We start from the raw sequence: 26,019 nt of genomic DNA on the forward strand, positions 1-26,019 counted from the left end.
TTGCTCTGTTGCCACGGCAACGCAGGGAGTCAGGAAGTCGCTTCCCCTCCAGAGTCACTATATGGTTGTCGGGTTTGAGCCCGCAGCGCACTGACGCCCTCTGTTGGCTCACTGTGGTGACGGCGCATTGTCGTTTTCTTGTTGCTCCTCAAGGCCAATTTCCTCTCTCTCCTTATCGCCGTGGCAACTGTAATGCAAAACTGGAGAGTGCGTTCTTTCATTCTGAGTCACCTGTGCTTGTCACATCAGGCCGAAAACACACTTTCATTTATTGCACTATAATAATAATATAATGCAGATCGATGTTGTTTTCTATGTTTAGCAAATAGTGACACTGTTTTCAATTGTTTAGGAAGTGTCTTTAATTTGTCACATTTTTAGGGAATAGGGACATGTTATATAGGGGACTCTCCAAAGTCAACTTTGTAAATTAACATTTTTACATCCATAACTCAACGTGTTATATTTAAATACGTATAAATATGTAAAGATAAGTTGAGCACGTAATTTCAATCAAATAAAAGTACTGACTGACTAATGATGAAGGAACAGGATGGTTTTTGCACAATACATACAGTATGTTGTTAGCCTATCTCTCTATCTATCTATCTATCTATCTATCTATCTATCTATCTATCTGTCTATCTGTCTGTCTGTCTGTCTGTCTTTCTGTCTACATGATAGCTAGCTAGCTTTCTATCTATGTAGATGATGATAGCTAGCTAGGTAGCTAGCAAGCTAGCTATTATCTATAAAATAATGTGCAAAAGTGTCTTGGTAAATTTACCAAGCTATGCCATGACATTTATTTTTTTATTTTTGCCTTTTTGCCTTTTTGCCTCTCTCTCTCTCTCTCTCTCTCTCTCTCTCTCTCTCTCTCTCTCTCTCTCTCTCTCTCTCTCTCTCTCTCTCTCTCTCTCTCTCTCTCTCTCTCTCTCTCTGGGACCTACTAAACTACTCTATTTTAATGCCGGTCATAATGTTATTTGGAGAGCTAGTTATTTGTTATTAGGTGGCAAAAATGAATCTATGGTTGTGACAGGTGAGAAGTACGAGCTGCACGCTGGCACGGAGTCCACCCCGAGCGTGGTGGTGCACGTGTGCGAGAGCGAGACGGAGGACGACGAAGCGGCGCGGCCCAAGCAGGAAATCGTGCAGACCAGACGTCCCGACGGGCCCCCGAAGGTCTTCAACTAGACCCCCGCCAACCCCACCTACAGGCCGATTGTTGACCTGCAACACAACCCGCCCTCTCTCTTGCTCGCTCGCTCTCTCTCTCTCTCTCTCTCTCTCTCTCTCTCTCTCTTTCTCTCATCTTTGCACTCGCAGAGAGCGCCGCCGCCGTCATTCCAGCTCAAAAACAGACAAACATTGCTCCAGTTTTTGTGGGCCATCGGATGAGGCGGCTTGGAGGGGATCCAGAGGGGACACACACGCATACATATTCACCACATTCCTGCGGTGGGGCACCCTTGACTCCGCCCCGGCCCGCCGACGCTCAGCAGCCGCGGACACAAACACACACGCACACAACACACACTCGTCACACACATCGCTAGCCAGTTAGCGTGTTAGCTCTCCCGCACACCTCATTGTTTCATTTAGCGATGACTGGTGTGTTTCGGGGCGATTTGCACATTTTTTCGGGTTCCTTTTTTTCCACTCATGTTCATATCAACTCGCATCGGGATGCATGTACATATTCTACGGCGTGAAACAATACTAATAAAGTGAATATTTAACGTCACGCACACTGCACGGAGCGCCATATGTGACTAACAAAAAAAAAGTTGTGGTGGCTGAATATTTCTCCTGTTTTTTAATTTAATTTAATTATTAAATGTGTGTTCTTAATGTGTACTTGATACACTTTTTGCATGCTAACGACGCAGAAGTTTTGTTTTTTGTTTGCATGCAGAACTCCAAATGGCGTCTTTCTTCATTTTCTTCTCCTTCATTTGAATTCTTCAAGCTCCCTCCGTGTTCCTCGTTCATTCGGACCGCAACTCCGTTTTGCAAGGGCGTGGGCGTCCTCCCGCTGTTCCCGGCTTGTACTTAGCGCTTGGTCTTTGTCGACGTTTTTTCTAGTCCGAGAGGGAAAGCTGCCTGATGAGATGTCAACCAAAGCATTCTCACGTATTTCCTTCAATGAGAGGTGATGACAGTAAACGTGTGCTGTTATTGAATGAGTTTTCGACTCCACACGACTTTAGCATTAGCTTTAGCATCCATTTTTGCCTCAGTGTTTTGTTTCACAAAATCACGTCTCTTTCGTGTCCACTATGTATGCTTAGCTACTGCTATAAGACGTAAATAAATGAATAATCACGGAGCTTAATCAATTTTGAATTATTGTATTTATTTGAAGCTGTAGACAGACTGAGGAAAGCGTAAAATGCTAAGTCGGTGTAGCTTAACAGGCGGTTAGCAACTGCGGCTAATGAGGCGCGATTCATGATTGTGAGTTGAGACATCGATAACTTGATCATCATACGCATGGCAATTTTTGCTCACGTTTTAAAAATCTGTATGTGTGTACACTGATTCAGACGCTAACAGCAGCGGCGTGAGCGTACGACAAGCTGACCAAGCTAGCGGCTAACAGTGGAGGAGCTTTTCAAATCTCTCAACCTCTAATGTTCGCCCGCTCGACAACTTTAACGGAGGTTCGCGTGGATGGAGCTCACAACCCTAGTGAGAACTAGGAGTATATGAAATGGATGGATTATTAATCTCACTTTAGCTTTCTTTATTCATTTATTTACGCTATATTAAATTTGCATGGGGTGGGCAACAAGAACCATGAAACACGTACACACTACTCCCAAAAAGTTAGGGATGGTGAGCTTTCGGGTGGAATTTTGGAATTAACATAAAAGCCACGATAACTTCTACAAGTGAACTTTATTTTACCCTATTGAATGCGCATTCACAACAGGTGCTACCATGAATCAATCAATACATTTCCAATGATGTCCACTTCGATGTGACTCTTCTACTTTGGCAATTATTGAAACAGAATTTGAAAAAAAGAATATTTAACACCTCTCCCCTTTGTTACTAAATTTAAAGCAGAGATATTTTTGTGTGTTTAAAACGACACAGCTTGTCCACTTAGCCTAATGCTAACAAACAATACAAAAGGCCATTGACATGCTAACGATTAGCATCAATAGTCGGTTCTTTCTTTATCCTCTCGCGAGAATGACGAAAATTCCAGCAGCGAATTACTGTTGTGTAGAGGAAGTCTAATTTTTTTGTGTCTGCATGATTACAGTATTATACTGCCTCCCGGTGGCCAAGGCAGGTACACCAGAAGGAGCAGCACAATGTATGGATTGCTGTATTGTATCGCAGTTGAACATGTGCATTCAAATGTATGAAGGAAGTCACCTCTGCATAAAAGTGGTCCATTTTCACATTTTAAAAGAGAAGATTGCGATATTTTGTCAACTAAAAGATGCATGTGAGCACTTTAACTGTTTTTGTGATTTTTGTGTCTCCTTTACACCCATTAGCAAGCACATCTGTCTTTCTTTCTTTGTATTCAACCGACACCTTAACTGGCCTTCACGAGCATGTGGCACTCGTTTAGTTTTCCCATGTCACAAAATCACGGCTGACGCTTTTTGTGTTTGCCCTCAAAAAAGAAAAGAGAAAAAAAAGTATCTCCTCAACATTTTTATTCAAGATGTCGATGTGTGACAGGAATGGGAAGCAGCTTGGCGGGACCCTCCTTAAAGGGCCAGCAACATGATGACTTTTTTGTACTCTCTGTGCTCACAGACGTGTGTGTACGTGTATATTTTTGTACATATGCCAAATTTTTATGTTGCTGAGGCGCCGTCCCAGCAGTGTGTGTACGCGTGTGTGCGTGCGCGCTTTGTCACGGCTTCTCTCGGATGATGATGATGATGATGATGAAGTGTGATGATCATTTCAGTAAAAAAAAAAAAAAAAGGTCAATGATGTTTGTCGCTATTGTATTGTTTGTTATTTTATTTTTTTGTTGAATATTTTGGTTGACATGTGACTAATTTGTCTTGTATGGTAGGAAAATCCAGAAAAAACAAGTAGCAAAATAAGCAATAATTTACAGTTGTAATAATACCGGTATGTGTGTTTTCATGGTCTTTCTCTCTTAACAGTATCTGCTTCTATTTGTGTAGTATTGTTTCACATAGACAACATACATAAAGACTTCTTCTTAAAAGCCACGTTTGGTGTCGTTTATAACAAGCCAATACAGATGAGTGTTTTTATTAAGGTGTAAAGACTGACTACTGTAATCTTTTTAAAGAAGAATCCACATCATGTGATTGTCTTGATGTCATTTAGTTTACAACTGAAAAGGAAAACCACTCACATGTGTGTCTATAGGTCAAACATCTCTAAATGCTACTACAGGAAATCATGTGAAGTGAATGAACAACTGGGTTCAGATGGAGCCCCAAGTAAAAAAAAAAAAAAAACTATTTTCCCTTGTGGAGGCAGCACTTCATCGCCGAACTGCCAAATTACACCGACGTTTGGTGGCGATCTATGTGAGAGATGCATGCAGCGAACATGTCGGCAAATGCAAATGACCCCCAACGTGTACCGCTTTGACAACTTCACACAGGAATGAAGTATATGGCATTTATCAGACGCTAACGCTAACCTGTGCGTCCAACAACACTGTTCTCAAAAGTACGTACATGCTAGCTGTTAACTGCTACGATAACTCAAAATTATTAACAGAAAACTTTAATTAAAAAACACACACATCTGAAACAAAGCGCTCAACACAAAGAATGAACATTAAACATATTAAAATATATTTATATATATTTTATCTATTAAAACCATATTTCTTTAAAAACTAAAAACACTGTCACTGTAGACAATTAAGATATGTTGGCCACATAAATTGTCAAAAAAAGAACAACTTTGAAGTTTGTCTTTTTAATGAGCAACAGGTTTTCTTATTTAATAAACAGGGATTCTAATTTGCACGAGTGTATGTTTCTCTATTTTGTGCATAGATTTCATTAGAGAAGTTGATGAAAGTCAAATTTGCTTTTGACAATTCTTCTATTGAATGAGCAGGTGTGCCTAATGTTTTGTCCGTTGTCTGTTTCTTTTCCTCCTCCGGTGTTTACCTTCAAATTCCTCAGTAAATACTTGCCACACTAATAATACTCAAAGCACATTAGTCACTTTTTGTGTTTATTCAAGCATTCCTTTACATAACAGTGTCAATCAACAGACTAGCTAGCTAGCCTTGAGGCTGACTGAGGACTACATAAGATAAGTGCTTCTCGGATTTCCTCGGGTGAACATGTCGACTATTGTAATCATTTTTAAAGTAATATTGTTTCACTTTCATGGGATTATATTGGGCCTGTTGTTTAGTTTAAGACTTAGCTCCCTTCTCGAGGTGTAACACGTTGTCATGCTAGGCGGCTAACTTACTAGCATAGTGTCACAAGGTTAGCATGAATAAATCATACAGATAGTGCCCCACTATTCATATATATTAAATTATTCTTCAGCCATTCTAAAGTATGGAGATTCAAACATTTTTGCTGTTTATTCAAAACACGCATATCTTCAATCAATCTTTTGTTTAAAATAAATAAATAAATCCACCCATCCATTCAAGATTGATGCTATTCGTTAGCCAGTCTATGGCGTTTGTATTGCATGTTAGCATTAAGCTAAACGGACATATGTGAGGCAAAGATATGTGGTTTTAAATACACAACTTGTGTTTAATTTGATAGTCAACTTCAACTGAGAGTGGTTGCCAATATATTTTTGAATTGTTAACTAATCTGTTCACTGCCGCTATACAGCGTTCTTATTTTTATTTTTTTTAAATGCTCACGAGTCAAAGCCGAAAATCAGCCAGACGCCGGCTCATATTACAAAAGAACTCATAAGTCGGGTCACGGACGTCTGTTCACTTTCAAGTAGTAGTACATCACACACATGGGAAGTTTTGCTACATTTACAACTTATTAGGTTGAAAACATGAGTTCAGAAAATTCAGCTCATTTCCATCCAAAAATATTACACGTAAATTAAGTAAACTTTAGCTTTTTTGCCAAAATGTGCGTGAGTGAAAGCTGCAGGTCTTTAATTTCCTCTCCTTATGTAAGGCTGGTGCAGCGACATGTGAACACCTGGGAATGCTAAACAATGTGCTCACTTCATACTTGCTCACAAAAAAAAAAAAAAAAAAACCTACAGTAGCTGCCTTAATAGCCTCCGGACGGTTACCGGAGAGCCCAGTGATTTTGTTGGCATCGTAAGGGGGGATGTGAGACCACAAGTGAGAGTGTGTTACTGGAGACAGAATAATAAAACCGAGGATTAACTTCTACAGAAATGTTTACAACACACCTTTTACCTTATCCACTTAGCCAAGTATTGTAGTTAATTTTCAACTACTCGTGTGCCCGTGCAAGGACAACTGCATTTGTGATAACACTTTAAAGAAAGCAAAGTCAACCAGAATGGCCACTCATTGGGGGTGCAGGCCTACTTCAAGGCCCAAACAACTTTCATTTAAGTTGACTCGTTGTATATATGTTTAAAACGAATTGGTTATCGGAATTTAATTGAGCCAAATATCAAAGTAAACATTGGCCTAAAACAAAATGTAATGGCGATTAGTGACTAAGTACTTGTACTCATACTCAGTCTGCGGGGCATCCCTAGTTACGGTATTATGTATGGGAATCCCTCATATAATTGAGTGTACTGTTTCAACCAGGCACGCCCTGGCCTGGCGTGAGACTTCCCGCTGTTTTCACTGCAAGCGCTTTTTTGATCAGGCGCCATGGCAGGCACACCTCAGGGGGGGGGGGGGGGGGGGGCGAGCGGAAGGACCTGAAAAACCAGCTGCCTCAGATTTAGCACACCAATAAGAAGCCTCTTCCTCTCGCTCATTTACACAGAGAGAGAGAGAGAGAGAGAGAGAGAGAGAGAGAGAGAGAGAGAGAGAGAGAGAGAGAGAGACAGACAGAGAGACAGAGAGACAGAGAGACAGAGAGAGAACGAGTGGCGGCCCGCTTGTTTTTAAACTCTTTTGTCCCACCGCTGTCTTCGGTGAGACAGGAGAGACAGAGGGGGGCGGGTTCGGAGTCTCCCAAGTTGGATAGCTTCACTCCTCTCCGGTGGACTATGCCCCCCTCTGTCCAGTAAGGGAGGGAGGGAGGTTTGGTGAGGTGGAGCGAGGTGCGCTCCTCATCCTTCCACCTGGAGAAAGCTCGGGCTGATATCACAGTGGAGCGTCCGTGGTAAGTTTGATACACTCGACAACTGATTTGGGGGCTTCTGTTTATATACTTGGCATTACGTGTGTAGGGGGGGGGGGGGGGGGGGGGCGCAGCTCATGTTCTTCTCAGAGTAAAGGAAGAAAACGGGGAAGTCCAAAGTTTTTAGAATCACAGTATACTGTATGTACACTGGTGTCTTGAGATACGACTGATTCCGTTTTTTTTTGTTTTGTTTTAGATTAGAGCCCAAAAAAAATTTGACTTGTGAGCGCAATCTTGAAATACGAGCGCTGTATGGCAGCAGTAAATGCAAATTAAGCTTCACAAGAAGCAGCAGTTTGGCAAATAGTGGATAATTCTTCTTCTTTTTTAAAGGCTTCAAGATGTTTAGTGCTACTTCCAGTTCAAGTTTATTGTCAAACTCAAGATAAAAGTAGGACAATTACACGTGTTGTATTTAAAACAAGCGCCTAGCGTTTCATCTGATAACTTAATGCATATTTATTATAATTATATATTCTTGAGAGACATCTATATTGTACAGACGTTCATGTACAGTCTATCCAGCTATCTTATATTGTCACCAATGGTTATTCAATTGATTCAAATTGTGACAAAAAAATGTTTTCTGTAATTCTTAAAAAAAAAAAAAAACTGTAATTAATCAAATGTAATTCAGTGCGTTATTATAGAGTGCAGTTTACCTCATTGAAGAACGTTGCTTTGTGGAAGGGAGACTGGAACAAATTAATGACATTTACATTCATTTTAATGGCAAAAGATGTTTTGAGATACAAAGTTGTGTTGAGTTACAAGCCTTTTTATGGAACAAATGCCACTACTTCTACTGCTGATAAATTGTTTATTTTAATAGCACTTCATGTACATCAAAGCAAAGCAACTATTTACAACTGCAATGAACTCCCGCTTTATTGAGGTTCATCAACTATAGCACATATATATATTTTTTTATTATTGTTTTTCACAGTATACCGGCAAGTCTGAATTTAAATTCAGTTCAATTCAATTTTATTCATATCGCACCAAAGGTTGTCTCAGGTCAGGAAGAGGCCACAAACCAAACTCAGATCACCTTAAACTCAAAATATTACAAAATATTTTGTTAAAACCATAAAATTGCTTGATAAATTGTTTTTGGTAGTATATAATTAAAAAATTAACATTGAAGAATGTCGAATTAGCCCTATTATCATTTGATGTTTCTGTATGCAGCCCTTTGAGGAAAAACATTCGGACGTGGCCGTGCCGCACGAGGATTATGTTTCATATTCCCACCACCATTATCCAGGCTTCTATCTCTTTATCATTCACCACTGTTGGGAGTTGCTTTACTTATCGCTCCATGACACGCTAGGACAATGCGGATAAACACGTGTGCTGAAGTTTTTCAGGTTTTGGGGGAATGCTAATGCCAACGTGTGCCGTGGTGCGCAATTAGCATTTGGATGCTCCAAAAAAAATCTTTGGTATGAAGCAACAGAAACAGCTGTCTGCATTATAAAAAAAATAATCATCATAATACTCTAGTATAATAATTAACTTAATGTCAAGCAGGTCTTCATACAGCTCTTGTATTGGATGTCATTTGATTGTGCAGGAGTATCTATCGGTGAGTAACCTCTATATTAAAGGTGAATGATTAGCTTACAATCGAGGCAATAAATTCCTCGCATGGCCGATTAAGCTGAACTCTCGTAGATGTTCAAGTATTTTATCGGCATCCGAGTGCATCTGATGGCAATAAAATATATTGTCAGAAATTGAAATGTGTGTCAGATTGCAGCTGGCTATATAAAGTAATGGGAAAATAACAGCATGATGTCGCCAGGGCGGGGCAAACTTTTGAAGTTTTAAAACAGACGGATGAGCCAGGCCATTCAAAGATGAGTTAAAAAAAAGAAAGTATTATGTGAAATTGTTGATCTATTTTACTAATACAGTTTTATTCATGATGTATTTTGAATGAACCCTCCTATTATATTTGTTTATTTGATATGTGATGGCTCAATGTGACGCTGTATGTTTAAACATGTATTTTTTAAATAAATAAAATGTATCAATTAGACATGTCTGCCAATTTTTGGGTCTCTTGTCTGAAAAATCGAATTAAAAAATATTTACAAAATAAATTAGATCTATATTATAAAAGAAGACTTTAAAAATAAATTTAAAAAACATTTCGACATTGCTAACTGTCATACAAGTGTATCAAGAAGTTGCCCTATGTAGAGGAAATTGATCTTTTGATATTAATTAATAGGGGTGGGAATCGTTGAATGTCTCGGTATTTGATTTGATTCCGATTGTTGGGTGTTGGAATCGATTTTCGATTAAGAACGATTTTTGATTCACAATGATTTGATTGAAAATGATTTTTGCTTCAATTTATAGATGTTCCAGGGAATCGTAATGATCTACTCCAGTCTGACTCGCTAATGCTAATTACTGCGCTACTCGCGGCACTCTTATCACTCAAAAGAATGACTCCATGCTGCAAAAAAAACAACTTTTATTGGAATAACTTGATCGGGACTTTTTCCTTCTACTCTCTAATGTGGCTACAACTTGACGGTGTATCAGACCGCGTGGAACCACACTGCCCCCTAAGTGGCCAAATCGGGTACAACATGAACAGCGCTCCCAATAAAGGCACACACAAACAGAGGCAAGACAGTATAAAATAATTTAAATTAAATCGATTTTTGGACATTTAAAATCGATTCTGAATCATACTAAATGAGAATTGCGATTCTTATGAGAATCGATATTTTTTGGGCACACCCCTATTAATTAAGTTTTACTCTTGCACCCGTATGTTCTCTTTGAATCCATTTCACGTGATTTTTTTGCGCCCGCTGTGGTCTTTAAATTTACGTGCCAACTTAGTTCCTGTTCAGCTCGGTTTACAGACCATTAAACATGTTGTTTGCTGAAGGTGAAAGGGTATCACATGATGATTTGTAGAACAATATAGAGATTATTGTCACACACTGACGAGGAAGCACCAACCCGTGACCTGATTTGCTAACGTTCCCCTTTACCTGATATATGCAAATACGTCATCTTCACGCTCACTGACGCATTCTTACGTACAGTATATTTTAATATACAGTATTTATGTAACTATAACAGCTTGTGATGATGTAGCATGAAGGCAGATGGAAACTATATTTGGAAATGTTTTGTTTAAACTACCTTTGTATAGGTCAGGGGTCTGCAACCTGTGGCTTTGGAGCCACATTTGCCTCTTTAGTGTCTCTTCTGTGGATCTCTAAAAAAATCTAGAAATTAATAATAGTTTACATTTTTTAGATAAAATACTGTATTTTTTTTAATGAATTAATGATTAAACATTAAAAAAAAAAAGTCAGAGTCCATTTTTTTAAGTTGTCAGAAAAAGAGAAGTGATTTTTTTTTATTAGATTAAAAAAAAGGGGGGGAACTAAAAATGTTCAAAAAGTGACCATAAAATGTTTAAAAGGGAAGAGGAAAAGCAGAAAATTAGCATAAAATGTTCATGAAATTGCAAAATAAAATGTCAGAGAATTGCACAAAAAAGGCAGAAAAGAAAACAGTAACAATAAAACATCAAAAAACAAAAGAAATCCTGAAAATCACCATAAAATGTCCACAAAAATGCCAGAAATTTGATAGCAAAAAGGGAAGAAAAAAAGTAATAAAAAATAATTGCCATAAAGAAAAAAATAGCCATAAAATGTCCAAAAAAGGAGCAAGAGCAAGGCAGAAAATTACCATAATATATCCAAACATTGCCAAAAAATGTCAGAAATTTGACAGAAAGGCAGAAAAGTCTCAAATGTATAAAAAAAATACTAAATAAATAATAATAAACAAAGACGTAAGGTGGAAGAAAATGAATCTCAAAGTATTGGATGATGCATAATTTTCTGTTCTGGTGCAGCTCGAATTAGCTCTTGGCAAACACTAAGGCACTGTTTCGTTCATCACAATGTTCAAATGTTTTATGGCTCAGGACAGATTTTTGGTTATTTATTTGGCCTAAAATGGCTCTTTTGACAGTAAAGGTCGCTGACACCTGGTAAAGGTGAAAATACACTCCGCCAGTTTTTCATTACTTAAACCAAATCTCATGATTACTGTTCTCATAATAAGAACAATGCATTTGATTGATGTAGCACCTAAAATAATGTAGTACAATAAGTACTAATAAGAGCCACCTTGCCCCCAATGAGTCATCGCGACGCATGTACCGTATAAGGCTGACTTTTATAAATATATAAACAGTGAACTACACTTTAAGACATTAAGCCTGAAAACCAGCCTGAATCCAAATTCACTTCAATCTGAGCGATTTAAACTCGGAGTCAGTATAACGACAGGATGTCCGACCATCAAGCGGCCACTTATCAGAAGTTGTCACCTTTGCAAACAGTCCACATGATATATGTTGCCGCCAATGTGCACGGTGCAGAATATGTCAACACAGCCAGTGATTGTCATGTGATCTTTGCTTTTTTTCGAGCAGGCGTTCCAAAGAGAACGGTCTGCATGCAAAATATTTTCCAGTCCATTATACTGAATGTATGAGAAAATACGATGGAACTAAATTGCAAAACATAACTAACTAAATGCCCAATCTCTTATTATTCGTTGTGTTGCTTGTGCAGGTTCACGTCGAAGATGCAAACGTCAACCGCCTCGCCTGAAAGCGACACGTCCTCAACTTCCAGCGTCACCAAATCCAAAGATCAAATCCTCATCCAAAGTGAGAGCCTTCCCATGATGCATTTCATCACGGCATTCCACGTTGATGTTGTTTTTCTCCCAGGTTCCGGCGCTATGATCGCTGTCATCGTCGTCGGCATCATTGTCATACTCGCCATTCTTCTCTTCATCCTGAAGACGTACAACAAGTAAGGCCGCATTCCTCTTAAATGGTGCATAGCAACAATAGGGAATAAAAACACACGCACACAGACGGGCGATAAGCCCGGGAAGACAAACAGACAGCCTTGAACAAAGATGGAGACACTTTATTGTCACTTTTGACAGCTGCATTGTATGCAAATACTGTACAGTACATATGCTTATATAGTACAATACTCTTTGGTATGCAAATGACATCAGCTCCATGTATGGAAAATAAATTAAGTTTGGCAATCATTTCACTCATTCACAAAAGATCAAAATCAGCTATAGTATCGGTTAATTTCACTCCCCAACACATGCTTTCAAAACGTATTTATGTCTGGGTTCAGACGGACCCACGCATCCCGACTCCTGGGGTCCAGCTGGGGTTCCAAACCTCGTAAGAAGACGCCCCAGTCTCCTGTTCCAGTCATGCCCATGGCCAACGTTGGAGTCCGCTCCGTGTCGGGCCACGTGCCCAATTCGAACCCCGGCTCGGAACCGTGGCCTCGGGCGGTACTGAGCGCCACAGACCGCGTAGAAGAGTTCAGCACGGCCAGCGGATCAACGGCGATCACCATCCATGACACATCGGGAAACACGTAGCGTCCGCTGAAAAGATGGACTGACGCGCCTTCCGTTATAGACTGAATCCTGTGGAAACATGACCTTGTTGTTATGGTTAATCTGAGACGAAATGTGAACAAAGCGACACCGCAAAAGGGCTTCGACGAGGATGTGAAGTGAGGCTGCTTTTTGTCAAAATAGTGTTTGCACTGCCAGTCCTTAATAGGTCTGAATTATATATATATTTATTCAGTACAGTTAGCATCACATTTAGAAGAGAGAGAGAGAGAAAAAAAGGATAACTCACTTCTTACTGATTGCCAGTATAACACGTTTTTAAGGACTGATTTATATTTTACTGCGCCAAACTTTATTTCCTGCCTATATCTGTTTCCCCCCCCCACATTTATGTTTATTTTGTCAAATATATTGATGCCAACCAATTTTGCACTTTGTTTCATTGTTTTTTCCATGTTTGTTATCTTTCGAGGGCATTGGAATGGAATAAAACTGGATGTTCTGCATAGTGGTATGATGTTTGATCTGATAGAGAAATATATATTATAATAAAAACTATTCTAAATTCACCTGAATTTGGTGCAGGTCATGTGGGTTTCAGTTTCCATTCAGTGACGGTGCAAAATTGCAAATGCGAGTGTGACTATGCCTTGGGATTGACTGGGATAGGCTGCAGCTTCCAGTGACCCACAGCAGGATAAGCAGTGATTCCTGTCCACTGAGAGAAAAAAATATTATTCATTTACAAGAAATCATGTATCTTTGTTCATCTTAGCCAGTCACATATACAGTATTGAAGGCAATTAATTGCTCCACCACTAGATGACACAATGTGCACAATTATCCTGTTGCAACTTGCCATTTATTTAAAAAAAAAAATACTGTAATACTGACCATTTGTATTACTTTACTATAAACGCAGTGTTAATGTCCAACTACGCATTATGTTATATGGTGGTACTTGGTGAGCCAAATATTTATTGACGTGTTTAATTGACAATCACTGGACTGATGATGGTAGCGAAATTTGTGTTATTGCGCCCCCTGTTGACCAACAATGCTAAGCACCACCTCGACGGGGGAGCATTCAAGAAGTGCAATGTCCTGCGACTAAATAAAGCAAACAAATGGAGCACTTAAATACTTTTATCTGCCCTTTGTTACTTCAATGAGTGTTCTTGGAACAAACATCAGCATTGAATTGCGTTTTTGCGTACTTTTAACTCTTATTCGTTGGTAAATACGTTTAGCGAACAATTCAGTAGCTGTCTTGAACGCCACTCGTCAGCAGTTCGTTTGGTTATGATGGTGACTCTAGGTAAGTAGCGAACCCATTTTACCTTTCGAATAGTCTTAGCGTTTATATAACCCCTGTAATACAGTTGTATTCGTTCGATTTTAATGTCCATGCGATAAGTAAATCTGTAATATTTTGTTTGGTGTCCTTAAACTAATTACAATCTAACTATCTGGCATCGAGCATCGTAGCCCTCATGCTAAGGAAGTTAGCCAACGACACCGAAACTCATCAATTGATGTGACAGAATAAAATGGGAATAAGTGATAATTAAATACTTTATAAACGCTTTCATATTTGAATGACCTGTGGTGTGTGTGTGTTGCACAATAGTGGAAGTGTTGAGTCTCCTGCTGGTGTCCGTGTTGTGGGGCTGCACCAACCCTTTCCTCAAAAAAGGCACCGAAGGCATCGAACATGTGTCCAAGTCAGGCAAAGTGGCTCAATTTCTTGCTGAGATCAAGTTTCTCTTCCTTAATCTAAAGGTAAACATTCTCTCGCTCTCTCTCCCTCAATACTTTTTTTTTTATCATATCACCATAAAATGAATGCCCCTCCTTCTCCATCCTCAGTACCTCATCCCGTTTGTCCTGAACCAAAGTGGCTCTTTAGTCTACTACTACACACTTTCCACCGTAGGTGAGACAATAATACTGTACATCAGATGCAATAAAAAGAAGAACAAGAAGTGTTCCGCCCTGTTCGCCTCACATGTTTACTCAGCCACTGAATTTTCGTCTTGCAGACTTGTCATTGGCCGTCCCTGTGGCCAACTCTCTCACCTTCCTGTGGACTCTGCTCACTGGCAAGTTGCTGGGTGAAAACTTTGGAGGCAAACGTGAGTTCAATTCAATCGTGATGCATTAGTTTGCTTTCCCCCCTGAAAAAAGACAACTTCATCAGCCTTGTTCAAACTTTTACTTGTCCCCCCCAACATGTATCTATCCATCTCTTTTTAGAGGCTGTTGCCGGAATGTTCCTCACTATGGTTGGTGTCACTTTGTGTATCGTAAGCTCCATGGATGATGTCGGCACTCAGTCCTGATGACCTTCCAGTGTGCATGAACAAACTATAGTAAGAGCATCTTGGCTCAACATGCTTTTTATTATACAGCGCTGCCTTGACTTATGAGTTTAATTCATGCCGTGACCATGCTCGTAACTCGAAACACGCGTATCTTAAATTGTCTTTCCCCATTGAAATTAATGGAAATGTCATTAATCCGTTGTAGCCCATCATAAAAAAAATTGTGGGCACATGTTTTTATTTCAAAACAGGATATTATTTCAAATTAACAGTACTGTACAGGAAACAAATTATGATTGTTGAAAACATGCATAGATTATTTAACAAATATGATTTTGTTTTTCTTTTTTAAATTGCAAAACAGGATCTCTCATAAGTCATGTAGCTCCGCCTTCCCGGAGCATAAAATGGACGCGCACAACCTCAATTTATGAGTAGATGGAATGAAGACGAATAGAATGCACTTAACTTTTAATCTTGAAAAAAAAAAAAAGCAATTGCCCTTTTAATTCTCGCCTTTCCTATGAGCTGATGTCGGTCAAAATGAGGTCACCGGTGGCCCGTCCGTCCATCAAGGTCATTTACATTCAAGCGGCGTGCTCAGCGGCAGCCATATTTCTGAGCTAAGCAAACAAGTGAAGACGTGTCCAAGAGAGTGTTACGCTGAGTGCGAGAGCGGCGCTGGTGGGTTCACGCAGAGTTCATTCCCACAACTTGACCAGATTTATGGAGCTCCTATAGAAACGTTCACTTTGGCGCACTTAAAAGCCACCGTGAAAGTCGTCTGCTTAAAGGCCTTCGGAGGACATGTCCAAATGGGAATGTGGGAGCACAGGGGCACGCACGCTGCTTTGTATTGAAAGTAGTTACATTCTACTGCATATTCTTCACTGGTACTTGAAATTTGTTTTAAAATGAGAAAATAAGCTCTTGAGTCACATACACTGTAGTTCTCTTGATGAAAATGAAAACAAATATAATTCATAAAAAAACAAAACATTCTAAGATTCACTCATTAGCTCCCCAAAATGTATAAATATGTTCTATTTTAAATATTACCGTGCCCCAAAGACTTATTTATACGTTTTTTTGTTTGTTTTTTAAATGCTAGAGCATACAAATGCGGCCTCTGAACTGAAGAGAGAGGCTTGAAGCAAAACGGCCAGTTAATGGCAGCAGAGTATAAGAGATCAACCAGGGCCATGTTGCAAAAAGCTTCCCCTCCCACTGTTTTAAACAGATTTGTGAATAATGATATTTTATATATTCTATATTCTAATCATAATTGCTGCAAAACGGAAATAGATAGTAGATACAAATAAAATAAAAAATCCTGATGAAAGAAAATACTCCATGTTTTCATAGCAATAGAACAGAATATTCTGTGGGCCTTGCAAAATCAGTCAAAATCCAGTAAAACAGCCGGCCGGGAGTGAAAGGGGTTGCTTCAGTGAAAATGGCTGGGAGTGAATGAGTTCATGTGTGCTAACGATGTAAAATCAACTGATTTTTTTTTTTTTTTTTTAGCAGGAAGTAAAAATAAACATGGTTGCACATGTGTGCACACCCTCGATTCCTTCATGACCCAAACTGCATAAAAAGAAAATTGAGGAAATTTCTCTTTGAAAAAAGGTGTTTGTTAACCCAGCAGCGTTTTCCCGCACCCCGAAATGAAATCAACAAATACTGCTTGAAACGATACTGTTGCCTTTCCTGCTTGGCTGAGGTAATAATGTTCAGATGTGCTTTGCTGTGTGTTATATTGTGCATCTACATCCAAATAAATCTCACTAAAAAATACAATCAAATGTGACAGACTTTCCCAAAATTATTTCTTTTAAGTTCTACTTTTTTTAATAGGCATTTTCTTCATGAAAACAAGAATTTATAACATTACTTGGCTCTTTAATACAGTTTGACGAAAGCACATCAAGAGTGGTTATGATGGTTCTTCAATTAGATCTTCTCCCTGGTGGTGGTTCTGTGCTCTTTTTGGACCCTCCTATTAAAAAAAACACAATATTTTATTTTGAGCCTTGATATAATTCTTCTCAAATTTTTTACACCAAAAAAGAGCAAAGAAAACTTTGCTAGCTCTTAAAGTACAGTCATGACCAACATTTAAATATATTAAGTAGTGTCACTTATCAATCAACAGACAGTGGTGTTATTCCTAAAAAGTATAAGTATAATATTGCAATTAAGTCCATGTAACATTGTTTAATTAATACGGGGAAAAAACAATGATTCAATTCAAATGTATAGAACGTAATAATACAACTGAACTGTACTAGAGCAGTGATTCTATCACGTACCACTAGAGGGAGCCTGGTGGTATGCGTACCACATGCAGTTACATTAGTCTTTTCCTCCAAAGTATTTCCCTGAATTTCTCTCTGAGAATTGGGAGTGTTCAAAGTCATCTTGTTGAGTTCAGGCTCCTTTAAAACAAAACACTCACATTAGACCCACAATGCAGGAAGCTAGTCCTCAAAAAGTGTGTGATGTGTGTGTGTACCAAATTTTCAGTGTTAAACTCCTCTTCTGTGCTTTTTATTATCGCTGTCTTTTCTGCTTCATCTTGCTCGGATGGCAGCAACTGTAAGATGGCAAAAATACAGGCATTTTCAGAGCCCTTTTAATGCAAAAATAACTTTTTTTTTAAAAATGCGTGTGTTTGTCGCGTGTACCGTCAGTGTGCCATTAACAGCGTCATATGTGTTGTTGAGCTCTTCGTCCTCTACTATTTCTGCCACCCTCTTTAAGATAAAATAAAATTTTACAGTTAAAAAAAACAAAAAAAAACACTCACTGGACAATTTATTTAGTACATAATCTAATGAGTGCCAATAAATTAGCTGTGTCAAAAATTGTAGACCTAATCAAATAGTATATATAGTCAACCTGATCAACAGGAAATTCTGTCGCTGTATTCTCGTCCTCCTGCACCTCCTCAGCTCCTCTGACCTCCTCCCTCCTCCTCCTCCTCCTCGCTCCCGGCTTGAAGACGGCGCGATAGACTTCAGCCAAAAAAACAAAACGGGATTTTAGATTTTTTAGCGGAGTAATAACGGCGAGTATGTGCGATGCTGCGTCCTGACCGGGTCCGTTGCCGTGGGGAGGTCTCGGAGTTCCTTTGGTTATGTGAATCCTGACGGGCTTGTTGAAGAGTACAGAGGTGGTGTCGTCCGCTCTCAGGTCTGCCAAGTGCGCAGCGGCGTCATGACCCGTCGACTTCACCCTACGCCCGTCTGACTGATAGTAATTGAAATTGATAGAAATTGAGGGTGGCAAAAAAACAACAATTTTTTTTTTTTCCTGCATCCCTACTATATTTATATAAAGACGAGCCTGTATGTGGCTTTACCTCTGGAGAGTTGAGCAGAGCCGAGTCACTATATTGGTCTCCTGGACCGCTTCCTTCCTTCCTGTTCTACAACAAAAAAAACAAAAAAAAACGCACAGACTGATTGACAATGACTTTTTTGCAGAGTTGCTTTACAAAAAAAAATACAAATTCTAAGGAGTAGTAATCCTTAATTGCACAGGGAACCATATTTGGATCGAATGGGGAGGGTTGGCGAAAGTTAATGACAACAATGAAAGCGATAAGACAACAATATAATTAAACAGAATTATTATAATGTTAAAAGTATGTATACAATCAAATGATAGAAAGTGAAAGAAAGTTACTTTCGTAACAATGTACTTTTTTTGTAGTTGAATGCTAAGTTTTGTTTAGTTTTGTTTACAAACATAAATAAGCATCAATCCTCATCGTAAGCATAATTATAACTTTTGCGTTCTTTAGTATGAGTCAACACTGTGCATGATATGCTGCTCGCTGCATTTCCGCCATAATGAAAACCTGCTCATGTTTTCATGTTTTGGGGAACGCTGCTAAGTGCCGAGTTAGTCACTGTTGACGCATCAAATTGATATTTACCATGTTTCTCCTCAGTGTCCGTCTCTTTCCTGGGTAATACCTATAAATAGAAGTGAAAACAATGTCAAAAGAACAAAACAACACATCCAAAGTGGGATAAAAAAAAAAAAAGGAAATTAAGAGGTATATAGCAGGAATTTACAGAATTGGCATTTGGCTCTTTTTAAGAACTCTGTTCGGCTCACTTTCACAATAAGCAGCAGTTTGGCAAATAGCAAATAATTCACCAAAAAGGCGGCCACAAGCTCTTTAAACGGCACTCCCAGTTGAAGCTTTTTGGCAAGCTAAACAAGATTTTTTTTTATTTTAAATAACCACACAGCTTTGCCTGAGAAAAAGTCTGCTTATCTTAATGCTAGCAAACAATACAAAATGCCATTGACATGCTAATGGCTATCATCTATAGTTGTGGTTTATATTTCGGATATTTGAACAGAATACAGAGACAGATAATATAACAACAGTCAAATGGATGCAATATATACTTAATGAAAAATGTCTAATATGAGTCACTTAACTATAGTAGTAGTAGTAGTATTCTTCTTGACTGTATTATACTGCCTCCCGGTGGCCAAGGTGGGCACACCGGAAGGTATGAATTGGATTGCAGCATTATATCATGATGTACAAACGGTTTGATTATTTACAATCTATTTCATTCTGTTATCTCACTGTTTATATAAAGAAGTATGGAAATGTGAGAATGATCACGGAAGGAATTTAAGTCGTCACTGTATATTATATATTTATTAAAGTCACACTAAGGCTAAGGCATGAATCCCCCGTCCCGAACAATATAACAGCTTGAGCGCTTTTTGTTGGTATTTTTGGATGGGGGTGCATTTTTTGTAAACATTTTTTAACGGGTTGGGGAAATGAGTAATATAATGATTGTTTTTATTCTTCAATGAAAGGATAGATTGTTTCCTACAATCATTGAAACTTGATAAGTTACAATTAAATCAGTTGAAATGTCCTGCTTTTGAAAATTAGGCCGTCAAGTATCAGCCACTGTTCCACCTCTGACATAACAGTTCATTACCCCTCTGTGGCTTTAGACACCAGCAGCTCCACATACGGAAGCTTCTTGAACCTCTCGGTTCCCACGGCAACGTAGCAGCGTCCGGTCTCCAGTTCCCCCGCCGAGGTCACCGTGGCCCCCTCCACAGAACACAACCTGACAGAGTCACGCAGCGGTCACATCCAGTCCAGTTATTGGTATATTGCCTGCATGTTTGTTTTTTGTGTTTTTTTTTTACTGACCTCCGCACGGCGCCGGTCCGTAAGCTGACCTTGTCGGTAACCAGGCTGAGGACCTGCCCTAGGTCCCGCTGCATGCTGCGAGGTATGATAAATCGGAAGGGTGGACACAGGAGGTCCCCATTGCGGAAAACGCTGGAATGTTACATAAATGCGTCATATAAGTACTTTGAGTGACTGTATGTGATCAGATGAGTTTTGTCTTACTGTATAATACTGGGCATTGGAACAAACTTCCTCCATTTAGCTGACACGATGGGTCTCGGGATTATTTTTGCCTGCAGGGGGACAATCCACTAATAAGCAATGTTTCCATCGAGCGCAACAGTTTGATACACAATTTTGTGTGTATCAAGCTGCAGCAGCATGGCCGTCTAGTACAGTGATTTTCAAACATTTTACACCAACTAACACCTCATAAAATACTTGACTCTCCAAGCAACTTACTCTGCATAGCCTTTAATGGAAACGCTGTCCCTCCCAACATGGCTACCATGTAGGCACGTCGGTTAGCTAGACTGCTACAGTGCTCTGGCATGTCCAGTCTTCGGGCACGTTCGGAAATGCGCTCTGAAGTCCGATGAGGTAACGCAAAACGCGCCGTGGCACATTGTGTTGTTTTAGCATTAGCAATACTTTTTTTTTCAACAAAAAAAAAATACATTAGCAAGACTACTACTTGTGTTTTGTTTCGGCTCAGTTGTAATTAACTTGCTAGCCCACACAGCTAGCTAACGTCAACATTAGCCAGTTTAAACCACCATCTTAAGAAATGGCCCAAGCTAAACTGCTACAGTGCTCTGGCATGTCCAGTCTTCGGGCACGTTCGGAAATGCGCTCTGAAGTCCGATGAAGCAACACCGATTGCGCCGCGGCACAGTGTGTTGTGTTAGCAGTAGCAACATTTTTATTTCAAAAAAAAAAAAAACATTAGCAAGACTACTACTTGTGTTTTGTTTCGGCTCAGTTCTAATCAACTTGCTAGCCCACACAGCTAGCTAACGTCAACATTAGCCAGTTTAAACCACCACCTTAAGACCTCCGACAAAAAAAGTTACTAACTTACCAACTTGAAAATTATTCACAGTACATGAATTGTGAATGACAATGTGCACTCAATGCGCATTTCCGAACGCGCATATATCTGTAGTTCTGGTGTTGTGACAGCGGCTATTGACCTCAAATTGTGAGCGACAGATGTAAGACACACAGGCATATGTTCTTTATCCTCTGTGAAGAACGACTCATATTATTGCAGCTTGAGTGGCTTTATTATACTGCCCCATAGTGGCCAAGCCAGGCACACCAGAAGAAATGTGACTGCAAACCCTTTTTTTTGGTGCTAGTTTTATCTTTATTCATCCATATTACATAAGAACAGGTGATTAGCTATAAAGCATGTTAAGCATTCATTCAATGAATTGTGACATTTACTGTGCCCGTGATGGAAACAAAGCGGCTGTTCGGACCTGCCCAGACATGCACTGATTAACTCACTGGCCATACTGTGTTACGCTTAACTTTCACATGATGCCACACTTGCTGCGGCGCTCCACAGCAACCACAACAGCAGGCATGCGAGCGCTCCGCAACGCTCGTAGCCGACATGGGTGCACACAGGGTACACGTCTAAGAAGAAGAAGAAGTAGCGCTGTTTGGACTGAAAACAAAGCGACATCTTACCAGATGCGCTGAATACAAAGTGAGCAAGAGTGCATGGCTACCCCTGTGACCTCTGTTGTTACCTCCCCCAAGGAGATTAACTGTAGCTTTTTTATTTCATGGAAATGCCGCATTATTCTAAAACTATGCAAAGGAATCGTTTTCAAAATAGAGACTTTTTCCCACTCCAATTTTTTGTTAAATTTGCAAATATTTTTGGGGCATTTTTTTTTTGATTGAATGAATGAATCATAATCACAAAATGGAAGAAAAATGTTGAATAATTGATGAAAAGAGACAAAGTATATGAGAAAAAAATTGCAATGTTTCTCGATTAAAGTAAGAAAAAGTAGTCGTTTCATGAGAATCAGTCATTATTTTACAATAATAAAGTGCAATTATTATGAAAATGGGCAATTTTTTTACAAAAAAAAGTAGTGATTTTATAACAAATAAGTTGTTCATGAGAATGAAGTCAAAATGGTACCAGAATTATTTTTTTAAATTCAGATAATTCTTCTAAAATTCGACTTTAATCCACATTAAAGCTCCAATCTTAAAATCATATGACTATGAAGTAACATTAAGTTTTTCTAAAAAAAACAACAACTATTGTTGTAATATTATGAAATATTTATCTTAAAAATACGTCATTCTTACGGCATCCAATTTTTTTTTAAATTCAGCAATATAACTTATTCTGGGGGGGAACTATCGTTGTAACGTTATGACATTTTCTTGCAACATTCCTTTTTTTGATACAAAATATGATTTTATCTACATATTACGAGGCATCATATAACTATTTTTGTATCATTACGTTTAAAAAGACCCTTTCCCTCAAATTAAATTTTATAACATTATAAATGTTATTTTCCGGGGCAAAATCTTTTATACTTTAACCCGACTTTATCCTCCTATTATGAGCTCTTTCTTGCAAAATTACAACTATTCTCCTAAAATGTGTTTGTCCTGCAACATTATGAATTTTATTCTCAAGTTTCAGTTTTCTCCAAAATATTATGACAATATTTTTTGTAACCTTACAACTCAGTTTTCCCTTTTTCTTTAATTAAATACAACTCACTCGACATCAAACTAGTCAACTCATAAATCCACAATTCCATTTTATCCGAAATGCTCCAAGGCAGGATTAATCAGCAATCAAAATGAACATGTATGAGCCGTCGGGTCTGTTTTTGTCCAAGTTGACTCAGTAGGAGGTCCACTGGTGCATTCCTGTAGTTAGACTTACTTGGATAAATAAGTAATGGACTGAGCAGTGGGCCTTAAAGGTAAAATGTTTCAAATAAGAAAGATGAGCCGGCCTACCTGAGTGTCTTCACGTGTTGCCTGCTGCTTTTTCACACCCGTGTTGACGTAGCTGCATCATGAGAGCACAAACAACAACAACAACAAAAAGCTCATCAATAGAAATGAGCAGAAGTGTCATAATGCTGATGCTTGTTTAAAAAAAGACTTCTAAATGTAGAAGTACAAATTTAACTCCTGTGCTTGAGTAAAAGGGAAAAAAAGTACAAAATGTCATGTTTTTTAACTCATTCATTGCCATTGACGACTATAGACGTCAAAAATGAATGTGAAGTATTTCTATTAGTTTAACATTTTTTTCCTTTTCGTAATTTTTTTTATGAAAACCTAGAATTTTTTTTATTGTACATTTATAACAGATATAAAATTATCATGCGATTAATTATGATTAAATGCCCCTTATTTTTTATATATATATTTTTGATTAGGCCCGTCAGTCGATTATTATTTTTTTATTGTAATTAATCACGACTTCACTAGTTAACGATTAATCTGTTCTAAATTTACAATACATTTTTTTCTAGGTTTTCATACTCTTGTTAGCAAAAGTGGAAAAAAATTAATTTAATAGAAATAGTTCTAATGAATTTTTGACGTCTACAGCTGTCAATGGCAGTGAACGAGTTAATGAGAAAAATAGCATTGTGCTATACTGTAATATGACACAAAAATGGGATTACATTAAAATAAAATGACTTAAACCGTTTTTGTCACACTTTTGCCTTCAGTGCAAGTGTTGTTTCTTTCTTTCTTTAAAAAATATATTTTACTATACAATATTTGTCCATCCGCATGTCGACAACTAAATCTTGAAACATGTTTCACGTTGATGTCAAAGAACTAGCTAGCCTTGGCTCAACTTTAATGCTATCAAAACATTGTTCCCACAGCTTTGCTAATATTAGTGCACTGGCTTACAAAAATTAGCTAATGACTGAAAAAAATGTTGCTTACAAAGGAAATGTTGTTAATAAATACTCAAGTTAAGCAGAGATACCAGAAAAATCCACTTAAGCACAATAGCAAAGTTTTTTTTCTTCTCCCTAATCAGACCACAAAAGCTTCGCTGCTACTTACTCCAGTTTCTTGAACTTTTCAAAACCAGCGGCAACATACTGGGCCCCTGTTTGCAAATCCTGGAGGTCGGCGACCTTGTGGCCCTGCCTGGGGGTGTACAGGGTCCTGACGGCCAGCGGGGCCCCAATATTGTGGGTCACCTCGTTGAGGAAGGCCTCCATGGTGGACACCTGCCGCTGGTTGATCACGAACCGGCGGCCGCTAAAGAACGGGTCACCATTCCTGTATACTACCACGCTCTTCACCGGGGGTAGGGCTGTGGTGGCGGCCATCTTGGTACCCTCTACTACTACTTCTGCTATACAACACACAAACACACGTACACAGTACTTAGTGCTTAATCGTGTGAATTCTGAAAAAACATTCACACACATTGTATGACATTTTACACCAAAAGTCTTTAGCTGGTCTACGACTTCCACAATTTTCCACCAATTCAAACCATTCCAATTTCAAATGTTCATCATTATTCATTCTCAGTATTCATAATCATCATTCATTCATATTAAACCAGGACATGTTGGATATTGTTTTCTTTGTATTTCACAATTCCACATTTTCAACAGGAAAACTTAAATCTTTCCCATTCCAAACTCAGATTTCTGATCTCAACATTAGATACTATTTTCCACATTCCCCTAATTCCACAATTTTCACAATAAAATTCCCACATTAAAGACATATTTGACATATTTAGCCACTTTCCACATTTCTTGATGGATTCAAATCATTCTAGCTTGAAAATATTCAACACTTCTTGGGAGCTATTCCTATGCCGCAAATTTCCAAATAAAATTCCTATATTAAGACTTATTTCATATATTTACCGCCTCCTTCCAGATTTGTTGACTGACTCAAACCATTCCAAGTCTCACGTTCAACATTTCAGTATTATTTCCACAGCATTTCGATTCATTGTTTTCATCATTCACATGCAATTTCTACAGAAATGCCATTGTCTCGTTCTACACCCATAAACGGTATTCACCATTCTACTCCAATGGACATTCCAAAAAAAACCACTTTCCCCACATTTTCATGAAAAAACTAAACAAAAACGGCCCAATGAAGGAGTCTTTTAAAAAAAAAAGAAAAAAAAAAAGGTCCTCATCTTTTAACTTCAAATTCAAAGTTTTCACCTTATTCAGAACATCTTTGGAACTACAGCAGGCCTATTCCACATTCGCCAAATGACACTTTTAACAATAAAATCAATCACCAAATAAAACACAGTTTACAAATTTACCAGCTCCTTTTATGTTTAGTTCAAACTATCCTGAGACTCACATTAAAATAAATAAATAAATAAAATCCTCAAAAATTTTCCAGTCCAAATTCAATGCGATCGGCAAGAACTATTCGATTTGAGATTTTACATAGGCCTAGTATTTACCTTGACCTTCCGCATTTCTTGACCAATTCAAACCTTTGTTAATTCAGACTCCAAATCCCCATATCCTTTTAGTTCATCTTCAGCTCGTCAGTATTCACACAATTTCTACAGAAAACCCGCTGCTGATACACACCACAAACTAAATGAATCCCCTCTGTGTGGTGGTGGTACAAGCACCACGTTCTTCTTCTCCCACTGACACACGCGCGCGCGCGCACACACACACAACACAAGAGTCGACAACCTTGTGTATTTCCTGGTTGC

The 26,019-nt window shown here is 38.6% G+C and overlaps 4 protein-coding genes across 9 annotated transcripts in view; 3 read left to right on the forward strand and 1 right to left on the reverse strand.

The window, feature by feature from the left end:
- rcan3 (regulator of calcineurin 3) overlaps nucleotides 1–4,217 on the forward strand; it is a 39,521-nt gene extending 35,304 nt beyond the window's left edge. For both annotated transcript variants that reach the window (XM_086094783.1, XM_086094784.1), the window contains one exon: nucleotides 1,043–4,217. In XM_086094783.1, the coding sequence (XP_085950909.1) occupies nucleotides 1,043–1,197 (155 nt within the window). In that variant the 3' untranslated portion in view covers nucleotides 1,198–4,217. The remainder of the gene's footprint in view (nucleotides 1–1,042) is intronic.
- A 2,694-nt stretch (nucleotides 4,218–6,911) lies between these two features.
- Nucleotides 6,912–13,027, forward strand: ncmap (non-compact myelin associated protein). Its single transcript, XM_086095138.1, has 4 exons — nucleotides 6,912–7,286; nucleotides 11,936–12,033; nucleotides 12,097–12,181; nucleotides 12,527–13,027. The coding sequence occupies exons 2-4, from the start codon at nucleotides 11,949–11,951 to the stop codon at nucleotides 12,780–12,782; spliced, it is 426 nt and encodes a 141-aa protein (XP_085951264.1). The 5' UTR covers nucleotides 6,912–7,286; nucleotides 11,936–11,948; the 3' UTR covers nucleotides 12,783–13,027.
- An 861-nt stretch (nucleotides 13,028–13,888) lies between these two features.
- On the forward strand, nucleotides 13,889–24,887 carry tmem234 (transmembrane protein 234). Of its 2 annotated transcripts, XR_015097162.1 has the most exons (7): nucleotides 13,889–14,079; nucleotides 14,392–14,543; nucleotides 14,631–14,697; nucleotides 14,804–14,896; nucleotides 15,018–15,133; nucleotides 20,090–20,249; nucleotides 24,337–24,887. XR_015097162.1 is itself a non-coding variant. In XM_086095621.1 (5 exons), the coding sequence occupies exons 1-5, from the start codon at nucleotides 14,064–14,066 to the stop codon at nucleotides 15,101–15,103; spliced, it is 414 nt and encodes a 137-aa protein (XP_085951747.1). In that variant the 5' UTR covers nucleotides 13,892–14,063; the 3' UTR covers nucleotides 15,104–16,898. The 2 variants fall into 2 exon arrangements, 1 of the variants encoding a protein (XP_085951747.1); XM_086095621.1 differs by lacking the exons at nucleotides 20,090–20,249; nucleotides 24,337–24,887 and having other exon boundaries at nucleotides 13,892–14,079; nucleotides 15,018–16,898.
- dcdc2b (doublecortin domain containing 2B) lies at nucleotides 16,989–25,937 on the reverse strand. Of its 4 annotated transcripts, none has more exons than XM_086095614.1 (14): nucleotides 25,889–25,937; nucleotides 24,363–24,660; nucleotides 23,286–23,337; nucleotides 20,499–20,569; nucleotides 20,295–20,426; nucleotides 20,074–20,208; nucleotides 19,032–19,071; nucleotides 18,453–18,518; nucleotides 18,187–18,340; nucleotides 17,990–18,105; nucleotides 17,776–17,844; nucleotides 17,604–17,684; nucleotides 17,401–17,526; nucleotides 16,989–17,087 (listed from the first exon to the last, which is right to left on the reverse strand). In XM_086095614.1, exons 2-14 carry the CDS (start codon nucleotides 24,632–24,634, stop codon nucleotides 17,025–17,027), a joined length of 1,377 nt encoding a protein of 458 aa, XP_085951740.1. In that variant the 5' UTR covers nucleotides 24,635–24,660; nucleotides 25,889–25,937; the 3' UTR covers nucleotides 16,989–17,024. The 4 variants fall into 4 exon arrangements, with proteins under 4 accessions (XP_085951740.1, XP_085951741.1, XP_085951739.1 ...); XM_086095615.1 differs by having other exon boundaries at nucleotides 24,363–24,657; nucleotides 25,756–25,937; XM_086095613.1 differs by having other exon boundaries at nucleotides 25,756–25,937.
- Between the last annotated feature and the right edge of the window lie 82 nt (nucleotides 25,938–26,019).

This window comes from Leptonotus elevatus, chromosome 14 (assembly GCF_054856555.1).
Source record: "Leptonotus elevatus isolate MCC_2025b chromosome 14, RoL_Lele_1.0, whole genome shotgun sequence".
In the NCBI taxonomy this organism is placed as follows: domain Eukaryota; kingdom Metazoa; phylum Chordata; class Actinopteri; order Syngnathiformes; family Syngnathidae; genus Leptonotus; species Leptonotus elevatus.

Coding starts and splice junctions, on each gene's coding strand:
- tmem234 (XM_086095621.1), top strand. Junction 14,544..14,630: donor TTCTCTTCCTTAATCTAAAG/GTAAACATTCTC, acceptor CTCCATCCTCAG/TACCTCATCCCGTTTGTCCT. Junction 14,897..15,017: donor TGAAAACTTTGGAGGCAAAC/GTGAGTTCAATT, acceptor ATCTCTTTTTAG/AGGCTGTTGCCGGAATGTTC.
- dcdc2b (XM_086095614.1), bottom strand. CDS start 24,634: ATGGCCGCCACCACAGCCCTACCCCCGGTGAAGAGCGTGGTAGTATAC. Junction 17,685..17,775: donor CTGTTAATGGCACACTGACG/GTACACGCGACA, acceptor GCCATCTTACAG/TTGCTGCCATCCGAGCAAGA. Junction 17,088..17,400: donor CCACCAGGCTCCCTCTAGTG/GTACGTGATAGA, acceptor TTTTTTTAATAG/GAGGGTCCAAAAAGAGCACA.
- ncmap (XM_086095138.1), top strand. CDS start 11,949: ATGCAAACGTCAACCGCCTCGCCTGAAAGCGACACGTCCTCAACTTCC. Junction 12,034..12,096: donor AGATCAAATCCTCATCCAAA/GTGAGAGCCTTC, acceptor TTTTTCTCCCAG/GTTCCGGCGCTATGATCGCT. Junction 12,182..12,526: donor ATCCTGAAGACGTACAACAA/GTAAGGCCGCAT, acceptor GTCTGGGTTCAG/ACGGACCCACGCATCCCGAC.